The sequence below is a fragment of the Dendrobates tinctorius genome, unplaced genomic scaffold (genome assembly GCF_039654945.1).
Source record: "Dendrobates tinctorius isolate UK_male_01 unplaced genomic scaffold, ASM3965494v1 ptg000029l, whole genome shotgun sequence".
NCBI classification, from domain to species: Eukaryota; Metazoa; Chordata; class Amphibia; order Anura; family Dendrobatidae; genus Dendrobates; species Dendrobates tinctorius.
In genome coordinates, this window is record NW_027361697.1 from 31,255,262 (window position 1) to 31,271,038 (window position 15,777).

The 15,777-nt window shown below is 42.5% G+C and overlaps 1 protein-coding gene across 1 annotated transcript in view; it reads right to left on the bottom strand.

Moving 5' to 3' along the window:
- Positions 1–3,167: 3,167 nt before the first annotated feature.
- Positions 3,168–15,777, bottom strand: part of LOC141085894 (calcium-activated chloride channel regulator 1-like) — a 56,286-nt gene continuing 43,676 nt past the window's right edge. Inside the window, exons 13-14 of the mRNA XM_073571511.1 lie at positions 13,051–13,281; positions 3,168–4,236 (exon numbers count right to left, since the gene is read on the bottom strand). Of these exons, the coding sequence (XP_073427612.1) occupies positions 3,791–4,236; positions 13,051–13,281 (677 nt within the window). The 3' untranslated portion in view covers positions 3,168–3,790. The remainder of the gene's footprint in view (positions 4,237–13,050; positions 13,282–15,777) is intronic.

Genomic DNA, 15,777 nt, shown 5'->3' on the forward strand with positions numbered 1-15,777 from the left:
ATTGACGCATGGACTAATCGTCTCAGGACTATTTTTGGAGCTTTTGGTTTTTGTATTTTTCATTTTTTTCTCTAAATCTTGCACATTTATAATTTGTTCATTTATTTATATGTTCATACATTTTTTTTATCAGTCCAGGAGTACTGAATTGCACTAGGGGGGAATGTGGTGCCCCCAGGAGTATGGTCGCCACAGTGGCATTGCCTTCCTCCTAGGGAGGGTGATGTCAGGCTTGGAAGCAATGAAGGGTCTCTCTAGCAGTTAACCATAACATGCAACACAGTTCCCACTCCGGGCCAGCAGAGGGAGCTCTGAACCAGAATTGGGGGAGGAGTGCTCTCTGAGGGCCAGGAAGGGAAAGGAAGTTAGTGTGAGGAGGCCGAAGTGTGTAGATGAGGAGAGAGAAGCTGGAGGTTGAGCGGAGAATAGAGAGCTCACTCCTAGTGATAGCGCATGATCTGGAGCCTGGTCTCCACGGTTGTATGGATACTGAAGGTCCTGCAACAGAAACCAGAGGAATAGGAAGCTGTAAATGCTCTATTCCCACCTAAGACTCGGAGGCACAACAGTAATGGGTGAGCCAAGAGAAGAGATAGAAGGCTACAGCTGTCTGCCATACGAGGTAGATTCGAGAGGAAACAAGAAGGAGGAACTTCAGTGCAACACAGTATTGCATGTACCTCAAGTAAGCGCTAGGAAGGAGACTACACAACCTATCTGCATAGATTCCTGAGTTGCTTCCAGACTAATCATCTCCTGTGCCATCTGTAATCTGGACCCTGGACTGCTCTTACAAAGTAAAGGTAAAGAAACTACTTTCCGCTGTGTCCTTGCCTTCTTTCTGCAACTTCTCCAGCACTGCTACATTTCTGTGCCAGACACTGCACCCTCTTCCCCAACACCGATCTACACTGCCCTGGGACCACAGCCATGCCTGTGGAGGGCTACACCATCATTGCTGCACCACACCATCTGTCCCAGAGGATGTCTGCAGCGTCGACTTAACATCTTCATTGCCGAATACCACAGGTGGCGTCACGAAACATTCATTAATAAACTTTATTCCATCATTCAACATTCACCCTTTTACATGGGCGCCCAGGGCCACGGACCGGGTCACCGCTGCTGTGACACCTCCCTCTGAGAGAGACCGGCCCGGTACCGAGTACCCCACAGCCCTGGGAGGGCGACCCAGATACCTTTGGAGAAACCAGGTTGGGGTCATCTGGTCACCTGGCACCAGCGATATGTTTGGGGAAACCAGGTTGGGCCCATCCTTTCACCTGGCTACGTACCTCAATGGACTGTCATCTTCCTAAGACTGACTTCGTAGATCAAACATTAAAGACCGACTTCGTAGGTCAAACCCTGAAAGTCAGACGCTGATCGCCGGCCACAAAGTAATGCCTGTCATCCCTAAAAGAAGACTACGAGTGAACTGGGCCATTTCTTCCAGCGTGGATGGTGTGGGCCAGAGCTGTGTTTCAGGGAATGAAGATAGCCAGTATAACGAGCACACTGTATACCAAGTGTCTCACATGTTTAGGATATGCGGCCTAGCAGGTAATACCAGAAATCCCCATTTGGGCCAATATAACGATAAGAGATGGTTGAAGAGAATTAGGCGATGCCAGGCGTAGTATATTGAGAGTGATGCCTGTTAATTTGAGACAATAAGGTTAAGCATTACTCATCAACAGTTGTCTAACTGCTAGATAATGACAGTGTATATATAGATATAGATATGTACCTATAGATAGATTTTCTGTCTGTGTTAGTCAAATAAATAGTGTTGGTTGATTACCGCTGTCTCTTCAATGTCTGCTCTGTGCATCCAAGTAACCTGTTTACATATGTGTTGAAGGGAAGTGCGCAGAGGAAAAGAACTGATTTGGATGTAAGAAGCTGTCCTGCTGATTGTGAGAGTCATGCACAGAGAAAGCCACAGCAATCCATTTAATTTTTCAGTTGTATAGAGGCAGAGCAAATGTATCCGCTTAGCGGCGCCGTGTGCTGCGTGGAATAAACGCTAGTGTGAAACTAGCCTTATCCGAGCATGCTCAGTTGTTATCCAAGTGTCTTGGGTGTGCTCGCATATTTTGTTCGCGTCTATGTGGCTGCATGATTTGTAGCTGTTAGACAGCCTGAACACATGTAGGGATTGCCTGTTTGTTAGGGAATCCCCACATGTGCTCAGGCTGTCTTGGATAAGACGTTATCTGAGCATATTCGCCCATCACTACTAATCAGCTATAAAAACCCAATAGCTAAATCCTCAATTTATAGACTCATTAGCAAGTAGAGTAGTTGAAATATCCAAAATTATACAAGAAAGACTTGAAATTTCCAAAACTATACAAGAAAGACAAATAATTTGGGTCATTTAGTGTAGCTTATGGAACAGTAGATCTGGATATGCTAGACTGCACACCAAAAAAGCAGAACTGGATTTTCTGCACAAGTGGAACAGCAGATCTGGATATGCAGGCAACTTGGGTCGGCACAGAGAGCCAGGTATGTGTAAAGGCACCTTGGAATAGAAGAGCCAAGCATGCAGGCAGACACCTATCAACATCATAGCTAAGTATACAAACAGGCAGCTTGGACAAGAAAAAATGAGTATGCAGATAGGCACCTCAGAAAAGTAGAGATGAGTGAGCGTACTTATACCTTGGGAGAGAAGAGCTGAGTGTGCGGACAGGCACATTGGAACAGCATAGCCAAGTGTGTCGACTGTCAAAGATGACTTTGTCTTCAAACGCACTTAGGAGATATGTAGCAGAGCCCAAAGATTGAGTGGAGCTGAGTTAGTCGTGTGGCACACAGTAATAGAATCCAGGATCCAAGAGCTGTGTGGCACACAGTAATAGATTCTTGGAAAGAAGCTACACTATGAACTACCTGAATACAAAGGTGGCATATCATGGCTGGAAAAGGCCTACAAGGTTATGCATGTGACTTCAGAGGTGCAACACTACTGCACAGGGAGCTTGAAATTGTTGCTCATAGCTTTTTTCTTTAACATTCGTAAAATATTTCTGGTGATCACTGATAATGATCTATATGTAGAGTTGGGAGCCATAACTTTGTACTCTTCAAAGACGAAATATTTTTCATTTGCTCCTTCAATATGTACATTTTGGCATTAATTTAAATGAGCATAATGGTTTCAGAAAATCAAGTTTATTCAATGCATAAATAATAGTTTTCCAGGATACACTCTATATCAATATATCATAGACGTCAAAATCTCTACTTGCAGTAACCACGCGGCGCGGCTGTAAACATATGTGTTTGGAACTTCTGTAAAAATGAAAAGGGAGTTATAGGCGTATTCCCATCTCTCATCTCTTGCTCACAGGATATCTATAAACTTATAGTAGATTCTGATCCCACCAGAGGTAGCACACTAAAATGGGAAAGGGAATTCCAACCACCTCTTCACTGATATTAGCACCCATTACGGCTCTCTCTAGATAAATGTGGTTCCCATTGGTGGGACCTGCATCTACATATACATTTATAACATATATAGTGGATATGTTATTAATGCATAAGATTGGAATACCCCTTTAGACATAAATGTCCAGCTGTATTTTTTCAGTGGCTGCAGCACCAGGCAGGATGGATGTTGGGGACCTTTGTTCTGTAGATAGGTCCGAGTAACAGAATTGAGACCAACATCTATAAGACGTTTATTGTGTATATATTGAGGAATTGCCATAAATGTCAAGTTGGAAAAACTTTTTTTAATGTTTACCCCATATTAGCACAGACAATGCTGATGTTCTTATAGTCTCATTTCTGGATTTTTTTTCTTCCTCTGGCAGCTTACAATACAGGTCGTAATACTTATAATGATGCAGATAACGATAACTGTGGAACATACTATCAGTGTAATTATGGTTACATCCGGTCCATCTGAGCTGTCAGTTGTAGGTGCAGTTGTACGTGCAGTTTTAGGTGCAGTTGTGGGAGCTGGTGTTGGTGGAATGACAAGTGCCGCCTGCGCTATGTTAGAAACATCTGATCTTTTATCAACTTTATCAATAGCAACTAAAGCAAAGAAAAGAATGGTTCCATTTTCTATCACGACATTTTCAGGCACAAATGTGAAGGCTTCTCTGTTTCCAGCTTCTTGTGGGGAGTAACTGGAAATGTTTACTTGAGTTGATCTATCAAAGTTGTCTCTTAGGTCTTTAGGGTTGAGGCTCATTCTTAAATCATAGTTTGTAGCTGGTGATAGAAATATAAAAATACATCAGATTCATTATTCCAAGAACATTGCTTTAACAGTTTATATTTACACAGAATTTTGGTAAAATACATGAAAGACCCATCCATTTTCCATTTCAATCATGTGGTCAGACACAAGGATATGACTTTTGGTCTTTGAAAGACACTACAGAAAATACTTCCTTGTCTGGGCATTTATGTAAAAGGGTACCACCTTCGTTTACCCTACCCAGTTCAGATGATTAGCATATAGTACAGAGCTAAGCAATCAGCCTGAATCTAGGTGCTTTGCAATTCATGTGTCACCAGCGTCTTGCTATAATTTGCCCATATCGGCGCTAGCGATATATCCTGTGCAATTCTAGATTGCCTGATTTCCCTATTACAGTGCCTTGAAAAAGTATTCATACCACATGAACGTTTCTAAATTTTTTCACGTTACACACACGAAGTTAAATGTGTTTTATTGTTTTTTTTTGTTGTTGCTATATCAGCACAAAGTAGCAAGTATTTGTGAAGTGTAAAGAAAATGATACATGGTTTTCTAATTACTTTATGTAGTCTGGTACCCTTAAATGAAATTCTGAGTGACTAATTGCCTCCAGAAGTCACACAATTAGTGAATGGAATCCACCTGTGCGTAATACTACAGCTGTTCTGTGAAGGCCTCAGAGGTTTGTTCTAGAACTTTAGGTTTATTTGAGAACCGCATCATGAAACCAAAAACCAAACCAACACCAGACAGGTCATGGTTAAGGTTTGGTAAAGAGTAAAGAAAGGTTAGTTTATAAAAAAAAATAGCCCATGCTCTGAACATCTCACAAAGAACTATTCAATCCATCATACAAAATTAAATGAGTGTGGCACAACTGCAAACCTATTGAGACATGGCCGTCTAATTAAACTGACAGACAAAAAAAGGAGAGGACTAATTAGAGATGCAGGTAAGAAGCCACTCTTTAGAGGAACTTCAGAGATCCACAGCTCAGGTGCGAGTTTCTGTCCAGAGGACAACTATTAGTCATATACTCCACAAATCTGGCCTTCATGGAAGAGAGGCAAAAAAAGCCATTTTTGAAAGCAAGCCATAGGAAGTTCATTTTGCAGTTTGCAAAAAGAAATTGCGAAGAAACCAGAGTATATATTAGCTACCCAAACGACCATGTTTTTGCCAACCAAGAAGAATTGACTTTTTATCTGTATATTGGATTTTGGATTTGGGTGTTGTTTTCTTTTGGGTCAGGAGGACAGACTTGCAGGCTGATGTGGCATTTACCATACTGTGTAAGTCTGTAATAGTGACTTGTAAGTTGATATACCATGTAACATAGTGTGTGTTTATCTTTATCTATTGACGTGTGCTGATATGCTAATTGTGCATTCTGCATTGTATTCTGGAACCAGTTTGTTGACTTTGAAAGTAGAGAGGGAAAGAATATGAGGGTGGACTGAAGGACACTGGGTAATTCTAAAAATAGCTTAAATGCCTCGAGTATAAAAAGACTCAGAGATCTCATCACACAGAGTTTCCAGTCAGACATTCTGCAAAACACTCGACGGACAAGAGACAGGACTGTAGCCAATTCATCATGGCCCCATCACGAGGGAAGGGACATGGATCTATGATTCTATAGGAAACAACCTAGGGGTTTTTGGCTCTTGTTCGAAGGATATCGATCTGATCAATTGAACATCGCTGAACCTTGGAAACGTTTGGAGAAAGCCAGGATTGGGACCTGCTGGTCACCCGGTTCCATGGAGATGGTCAGATAAGCCAAGTGGTGACTCTCGTGTCAACTGGCTTTGGACCTTGTATGGACTCTATGGACTGTTCTAGGTCATCTCCCTAAGCTTGACGTTACCTCTTCTCTGTGTGTGTATCACAGGTGGAATAGTGACCCTGGGAGCTCTGAAGTATCATCTACCATTATCACGGCAAGTCAGTGGAAGGATGAGACTCTGTAATGTGCACCATCTTGGGTATTTGCTGAGTATGTTCTTTGTGCTATTGGGAGTTGGGTGTCAATAAAGTATTGCCATACTGTTTTACTCTCACCCTGTGTTATCTGAGTAGTGACCCGCCCAAGGGGAGAGAGAGCGGGCATTCAGTGGTGTGAGCCCTGAGTCCATGCAGTCCTGCTAAAGACAGCCGGGCCAGCGGACGAGAGCACCCACTGACCCCTGTTTCCCCACAGCCATGCATGGGACACATCTAGCATGTGGAAGAATGTGCTCTGTATAGATAGACCAAAGTAGAACTTTTTTGGATAAATGCAAAATGCTATGTGTGGAGGAACACTAACACTGCACGTCACCCTGAAAACACCATCACCACGGTCAAACATGGTGGTGACAGCAACATATTTTGGGGATGCTTTTCTTTAGCAGGGAAAGAGAAGCTGGTTTGAGTTGATGGGAAGATTGTTGGAGCTAAATACGGGGCAATCCTGACGAAAACCTGTTAGAGAATTTAACAGTTTTGATCGAAGCATATTCATGTGTATGAATGGCCTAGTCAAAGTGCAGACCTAAATCCTACTGAGAACCTGTGACAAAATCTGAAAATTGTTGTTTACAGTCTCTCCCCATTTAATTTCACTAAGCTAGTTTACAAAGAGGGATGAGCAAAAATTTTCAGCTTATAGATAGATGGGCAAAGCTGGTAGAGACATATGACTTTTCAAGGCACTGTCAATTCGTTGTTTAATAACTTAATGACTCATATTCTGTACTAGATTCCCTAAAGGAGGTCCCCATCATGCTTTTTGGGGATGTATGACCTGTATTATTTTTTAATAATTAGAATCCGATGGTGAATCATATTTTTTTTAGATTCTCTTTTATTTTCTGATGGTAGATTTTTTTCTACCAAAGTCTTTTTAAGCTAAAATATGCATAGGGGAGGGCCTCATCAGGATTGCCACTCTGGAAATCATGGCTTAGCTTGTTTTATAAGCGCTGTTTGTTTGCAACTTTTTGTCGCATCTTTCACATGCACTTTGTACATACATGTGGTCAAAATTGTTGGTTCCTTTGTTTAATGACAGAAAAACCCACAATGGCCACAGAAATAACTTGAACCTGACAAAAGTATTAATAAATCAATACTCTATGAAAATGAACAAATGAAAGTCAGACGTTGCTTTTCAACCATGCTTCCACAGAATTTAAAAAAAAATAAAACTCATGAAATAGGCCTGGACAGAAATGATGGTACCCTTAGCTTAATATTTTATTGCACAACCCTTTGAGGCAATCACTGCAATCACATGATTCCTGCAACTATCAATGAGACAATGTCTGACTTTCCTTTGTTCATTTTCAGAGATTTTTTATTTATTATTACTTTTGTCAGATTCAAATTTTTTCTGTCAAAATTGTGGGTTTTTCTGTCATGAAACGAGGGGTACCAACAATTTCAACCACGTGTGTATACTCTGCCTGTCTTTAGCATGGATTTACAGTAGGACTTTATGTTTGGCATATTTTGCTTAACTCTATATTTATAAAGTATATGAATAATTATGTTATAATACAGTTTGGGCAGCAGATGTCGCCCACGTTCTCCTGGGGGAACCACACACTGTATGCTTTTAAGTATTTAGTAGCTACATTGTCGGAAAAAAGATTCTCATACAGTGGGTATGGAAAGTATTCAGACTCCTTTAAATTTTTCACTCTTTGTTTCAATGCAGCCATTCGGTAAATTCAAAGAAGTTCATTTTTTCCTCATTAATATACACACTGCACCCCATCTTGACTGAACAAAAACAGAAATGTAGAAATTTTTGCAAGTTTATTAAAAAAGAAAAACTGAAATATCACATGGTCATAAGTATTAAGACCCTTTGTTCAGTATTGAGTAGAAGTATCCTTTTTTTTAATATTTATTTATAACGGTCTGCAAACAAGATAAGAATGAGTAACATACCTAGCAGATAAAGACAAAGAAGGACATAACAATATCCAGAAAGTGTAGCTTGAAAGATTCAAAAGAAGACGGGTTATTCAGTATTACAGTCAGTCCTGACCCCAACTCCCCCCCCCTCCCCCCAGGCACATCTGAAACCCTGCAAGTTTAACCAGGTAAGCCTAATAGGTGTGTTACCATATATAAGCTCTCTGATATACCAATCGGCCAATTGAAAACAACCATGTAATGCTTGATGCACCGAGAGCGGCTGCAGATCAATAAAGGAGGACCATGTGAGGAAAAAACGTTCTGTATGACTTTCTTCATGAAGTATGGACTCAATCCAATCCATTTTAAACAAATATGTTACCTTCAAAGAAATAAGATTTAGTGAAGGGGTTGCGTCCTGTGTGCACAAATGCAGAATACTCTTGCGGGTAGCCACTGTCCAAATAGTTAAAACACGTTGTTGCTGAGCAGAGAGTCCGAGTAGTTGATCCCGTGGGAGAATATTAAATAATGCTCATTCCGGAGATAATGTAAAGCGAATGTTGAAGGTGTTGGTGAGATGGTGAAGAAGCATATCCCAAACATCCTGTATCTTCGGACAATCCCAGAGACAATGAAAGATGTCAGCTGGAGAGTGTAAACATTTGGGACAAGAGGGATTAGCCGATAGAGACATCCTAGATTTGACCTCCGGGGAAATGTTATCATGATCCAGTCAAGAGTTTGTTTTTTGCTGTCTTCTCTTTGGACTGGTCATGCGGGGGTTAATCCCCTCTGCCTCGTTCTGGAGCTGGCTGAGCTATTTCAGTCCTCTGCAGCCTGTGGGCCAGCGTCAGCTATACTGCAAGCTTCCAAGCTAGTGCCTCTGACCTGTATTCCTTTAGTGTTCCTTCTTTAGTGCCCCAATTATCTGGACTTGTGTATGACCCGGCTTGATCTCTGGACTCTGCTTCTGGTTTTTCCGTTTCTGATACCACGCTTTCTGACTGGCTTTTCACCCTCTGGCTTGTACCATGTCAACAGCTTTCGTCTCCTGTTTCCGATACCACGTTCCTGGTAGGTCCTGACATCTCACTTGCCCCTGACTACGCACTTGCGGTCTCCCTTGGTACTTCTCCTTCTGACAGTTGCTGACTTCGGCTAGTATGATCACTCTTTCCTTACCTGTGACACCTGTGCTGTTGTTCTGTGTTACTATGCTGTGTGTGTGTGCAACCTCTCTTCCCTCACCAGCAGCCCCTGGTGGAGGTTGCGCTGTACTGCACTGCAGCAAGTTACAAACGTAAGCCCTTTGGAAAATCATGAGGGCCATAGTTGAGTAGCTGTCATATGGCAATAAAGAGTTTAAACGTAGAGTGGCTTTCAAAAGATCAGTCAGTCTATAATTAGAGAGTTGTGATACCCATCCGCCCAGGCCTGGTGAAGAATCTGACCATGAAATAGAAGGTTTGATTGATTTATAGATAAATTCCTGCACGAGCTCCAAGGGAGATGAGATGGAGAGGACAGGTTCTGACACTGTCTGGTATGCCTCGGAAGACCGAGTCAACGTAATGCTTAATCTGAGTAGTAATAAAAATATTACCCACTAAGATTGAATATTTGAAGACAATACCCTCCAGAGAAAGAGGACATCGAGCAGTTGTTAGAAGAGAAGTATCCTTTTGAGTTAGTGCAGCCATGAGTCTTCTTGGGAATGATGTAACAAGTTTTTCACATCTAGATTTGGGAATCCTCCACCATTCTTCCTTGCAGATCCTCTCCAGTTCCGTCAGGTTGGATGGTGAACATTGGTGGACAGCCATTTTGAGATCTCTCCAGAGATGCTCAATTGGGTTTAGGTCATGGCTCTGAGTGGGCCAGTCAAGAATGGTGACAGAGTTGTTCTGAAGCTACTCCTTTGTTATCTTAGCTGTGTGGTTAGAATCATTGTCTTGTTGAAAGGTAAACTTTTGGCCAAGTCTGAGGTCCAGAGCACTCTGGAAGAGGTTTTCATCCAGGATATCTCTGTACTTGGCCGCATTAATGTTTCCTTCAATTGCAACCAGTTGTCCTGTTCCTGCAGCTGAAAAACACCTCATAGCATGATGGTGCCACCACCATGTTTCACTGTTGAGATTGTATTGGGCAGGTGATGAGCAGTGCCTGGTTTTCTCCACACATACCGCTTACAATTATCACCAAAAAGTTCTATCTACATCTCATCAGACCAGAGGAACTTATTTCTCATAGTCCTTCATGTGTTTTTAGCAAACTCTATGTGGGCTTTCATATGTCTCACACCGAGGAGAGTTTTCCGTTGGCCCACTCTGCCATAAAGGCCCAACTGTTGGAAGGCTGCAGTAATAGTTGACTTTGTGGAACTTTCTCCCATCTACCTACTGCATCTCTGGAGCTCAGCCACAGTGATCTTGAGGTTCTTCTTTACCTCTCTCATCAAAGCTCTTCTTCCACTATTGCTCAGTTTGCCCGACGGCCGGGTCTAGGAAGACATCTGGTGGTCCCAAACTTCTTCCATTTAAGGATTATGGAGGTCACTGTGCTCTTAGGAACCTTGAGTACTGCAGAAATTCTTTTGTAACCTTGGCCATATCTGTGCCTTGCCACAATTCTGTCTCTGAGCTCCTTGACCAGTTCCTTTGACCTCATGATTCTCATTTGGTCTGACATGCACTGTGAGCTGTGAGGTCTTAAATAGACAGGTGTGTGGCTTAACAAATCAAGTCCTATCAGTTTAATTAAACACAACTGGACACCAATGAAGGAGTAGAATCATCTCAAGGAGCATCACAAGGAAATGGACAGCATATGACTTAAATATGAGTGTCTGAGCAAAGGGTCTGAATACTTATGACCAAGTTGTATTGCAGTTTTTCTTTTTTAATAAATTTGCAAGAATTTCTACATTTCTGTATTTTTTCAGTCAAGATGGGGTGCATCATGTAAATTAATAAGAAAAAAAATGTACGTTTTAGAATTTACCAAATGTCTGCAATGAAATAGAGTGAAAAATGTAAAGGGGTCTGAATACTTTCCATACCCACTGTATGTATAACCATTAGGCAATCATCTCCAAAATACTCAAGTGGCATAGAGTGATATTTGACCTTGCAACCTGTGTCGCGACCAATGTTGCTGTGTATCCCCAGCAGTAGGTTCATACGCCGAGGCAGTTAAGAAGCAAGGTAGAGTAGGGAGGAATGGTCTCCTAGCACTGCTGTTCTCTGTTCTGTAGGCTAACCTACGGTCTAAAGAACGGCTGAGGCGCCAACACACGCGCAGTATGCCAAACTCTCGGCATGGTGACGTCATTGCACCATGCAGGGACTCTGATGTTCTGTGCGTGCGTTGGGGTTATGACAGGGCGTTGGTCCATCGAGCTTCACCGATGGAGCCATCAGGGTCCTGGATTAGGTGAGTATATAATTTTTTTTTACTTCAATTAAGACATGGGGGCATCTTAAACAAGGGGGACCCTAAAACACTGGCGGGTCCTGATACACTATGGAGATTACTGTAATGTGGGGACCCTCATAAAGTTTGGGAGCTAATGTGGGACCTATTATACAATACAGTATAGGAGCAAATGTGAGGCCCATTATAAAGTATAGGAGCTAACTTGGGTCCCATTATACAGTATTGTAGCTAAAGTGAAGGCTATTATACAGTGTGGAGGCTAATGCAGGGTCCATTATACAGAATAGGAGCTACAGTAATGTGAGGGCCATTATACAGTGTGGGAGCTAATGCATGGCCCATTATACAGTTTGGGGGCTAATTCAGTGGCCATTATACAGTTTGGGCTCCAATGAGGAAACAATTATACAGTTTGGCGGCTAATGTGACGGCCATTAAACAGTTGGGGCTTACTGTGTGGGCAAAGATACAGTTTAAGGACTAGTGTGGGGACTACTGTGGAGGCTATTATACAGTGTGGTGGCCATTATACAGTGTTTGTTCTACTGTGAGGGCCATTATACGGTGTAAGAGCTTTTGTCGGATAATTATACTGTGTATTGTGGTAGCAGGTGGAACATCATACTATGTATAGAGGAGCTATGGTCCATGTAAATTATTCTCTGGAGGCAAAGTTATCTTCTGGGCAACAGCCTATCGTTAGCCTGGAAGAGGTCATTTACATAAAGTGATAAAAGCTGATTTCTCAACAACAAGGCATCTGATATAAGACACACAGGGAGGACTTTTTTCAGCAGTCTATAATGTGTATGCCTATATTAATAGTTTAGATGTGGTGACAGATTCCCTTTAAAGGTACTGTCACACTTAGCGATGTACCAGCGATCCCGACCAGCGATATGACGCGGTCAGGATCGCTGGTACATCGCTAAGTGGTCGCTAGTGAGCTGCCACACAGGCAGATCTCACCAGCGACATCGCTGGGGACGGGGGTCGCTACTTACCTGTCACACTAGGCGATCCTGCGTCCTCCCGCCCGGCTCCACGCTCGTCGCTCGTCTCTCCACAGGAAGCGCCGCAGGAAGCTGACGACGAGAAACAGTCCAGGACGTTCTCGCGCGATCAGCGATAACCAGCGGGGGAGCGGTCGGAGGTAAGTATCACACACAGCGATATCGTTAGCAATATCGCTATAACGTCACTAGTTATAGCGATATTGCTAGCGATATCTCTTAGTGTGACATGCCCTTAAGGCTAGTGGTGAAAACAGGATCCTAGAGTTGTGGTCGATTAAGATAACTTGTCCTTCTTAATAAAATGTCATGTATTTCACCATCAAAAAAGTTATTTATTTGCCTAGGTAAACCAATATATGAATACAGATGAGTGATAATTTCAATACATTGACTGGTCATTTTTTTATTTGTTAAATTAGCCCTGAAAAATAAATGATTTATTCTGTAAAAATGCCTCACCAGTTCCTTGGTCCAGTTCATCACCAGTGGCTGTCCAGGATAAAGAAACACTTCCATTCACTATCTTTGCTTCTAAATCAGTTATTTTCTCTGGTTTAAAAATGTCTGATGGAAGTCCAGGTGGTATATTGGATATCACAAAAGATCCACCCGATGCTGTTCTGCTAAATGTATCCACTTCAAGTTGTTCTTCATCGATTACTGGTCTTGGTGGATTCATAGACACCACTCCTAAATAAACCCAAAAGTACACATGTTAGAGGGGTTTTTTTCATTTTTTTCAGTGTATATCATCAACTTTTAGCCTCATACAGATATTCGTGCAACATGGTCCATGTATAGGCTGTGCTGCAGGGACTGGCAGAAAGTCTCCTGACTTGAACTTGACAGCTGTATAGGAATATATAGGGCTGTCAAGTTTGGTTCAGAAGACCCATTGTCACCATTCCACCCTTCAGTCTGTCTGGTATGCTTTTACTGACAGCTCAGTTGTCCAGTATAGTGCAGGGGTGTGCTGAGCTGTCAGTGTTTTGTTTGATGGCTTGGTTGGCAAATCTGAGACTAGGAAGGTCTGGGCTGCCTTCAGGTGTTCCCTGTCCCAGGTGATTTTCCATCTGCTTACCTGGGCTGTTAGTCCCAGATCTCTGACAGACGCACATTCAGCTGTGTGTGGCTTGTCTCTCTGCGCCTTTTTGATTTGTTTGTGGATCTTTTTGCTGCCTGACCTTGGACCTTGTTCTGACAAATCATCTTGCCTGCTTTCTTTGCTCTGATGCGCTTTCTTCCTGGCATTCTGAAATAGGACCGTTACCTGGCTACGCCTTTATCTGTTCCCTCTGTTTATGACATTCCCTCCTGGCTTTTGATCTCAGACCACTTGACTACCCTGACTCTCGGCTTGCCTGTGAGAAGTGACTCAGTGATACACCGATGGCCAGTTCATGCTTCACAGGTGTTACATGGACCACCGTCTGAATGAGGCTTTAGTTTGAATTAAAGCCACCTATAAGGTGCCTTCAATTTTTCAGAATATTTTTGCATATTTTTGTGAAATGAAAAACACTGTGACCAGATGTTATATGATAGTAAATAAGTAATTCTGAACACATAGTTGTGGCGCCCCCAAGAGTACGGTCACCACAATGGCATTACCTCCCTCCTAGGGAGTGTGATGTCATGCTTGGAAGCAATGAAGGGTCTCTCTATCAAGTAGATCCAGCACACAGCACAGTTCCTACTCCAGGCCACCAGAGGGAGCTCTGAACCTAACTGCTGAGGAGCTGCTCTCTGAGGCCAGGAAAGGGAAGTGATTCAGATTGTGCAGAGAGGGGGAAGAGTGTGGACGTGGAGAGATGACCTGGGAGAGGATTGAGCTGAAGTCAAGCTCACTCCTAGCTGAAGCACATTGACCGTAACTCGGCGTTCGAGGCTGCGTGGATACTAAAGGTTCCACAGCAGAAACCGGAGGAACAAGAGGCTGTAAATGCTCTGTTCCCACCTAAGACTCGGAGTCACAGCAGCAACGTGTGTGAGCCAGAAAGACGGCTACAGCTGCCTGCCATACGAGTGGAGTTCTAAGTGAGCGCAAGCAAGAGGAACTTGAGTGTAATTCAGAACTGCAAGTACTTCAGATTAGCACTAGAAGGGAGACTACACAACCCATCTGCATAGAGATTCCTAAGTTGCTTCCAGGCTGATCAATTTCTGTACCATCTGTGATCTGAATCCTGGACTATACCTTCAGTAAAGGTAAAAGAAACTGCACTCTGTTGTGTTCTTTGAATCCTTCCAGCAACCCCTTGAGCACTGCTACATCTCTATGCCTAACACTACACCATCTACCTCAACACCTATTACTACTGTCCTGGGACTACAGCTCTGCCTGTGGAGAGCTATTACGTCTTTGCTGCCTTATACCATCTGTCCCAGAGGATCTACACCGCCACGTCAGCTTAACACCTTCATTGCCGGGCACCACAGGTGGCGTCACGAATCATCTACCTATAAACTTTATTCAGCTACATTTCACCCATTTTACATGGACACCCAAGGCCACAGACTGGGTCACCACCACCACGACCTATCCCTTTAAGACACCGGCCCAGTACCGAGTATCCCACAGCCCTGGGGGTGTTCCACAGTGGTACAGTTCGATTTCACCACTTTAATATCCTTAGTTTCAGCTTTGATTTAGTGCTTGAGAAGGGAGTTAAGAAGGACTACCAGGTATCACAACATTTCTAACTAGTAATCTTAGGAAATATGGATTCAGCACAAATGTGTTTTGATTCTGGACAGGACTCCGGCTATTTTAATTTTTCATATACAGTATACCAGTAGATGCTAAGGAGGTATAAAAATTAGGGTTAGACAAAGAACAGTTGACCCAAGATGAAATTGCATCATACAAAAGGAAGGACACTGTCATTATCAATGTCTGAGCCTGCTATATAGCAGGAGGTTCCTCCAGATATGGAGGCTGAGTATATAGTACATGTTTGTTATTGTCATATATGCAGTTGATGATAATATGTTTTGATTTGTCCTTTTCATTCTAGTAAACTGTGTTATTTCATTTAGCCATTGATTTTAAATCCATTTATTCTTGAGACTTTAAATCCATTATAAAACAATAAGGCTCTTTGGTTTTCATATAGAAAATAAAAGGGATTGTCCAGGTTTGTGTTGAAAGTCTGCAGTCACTTTATGTGAGTACAGACTTTTGAA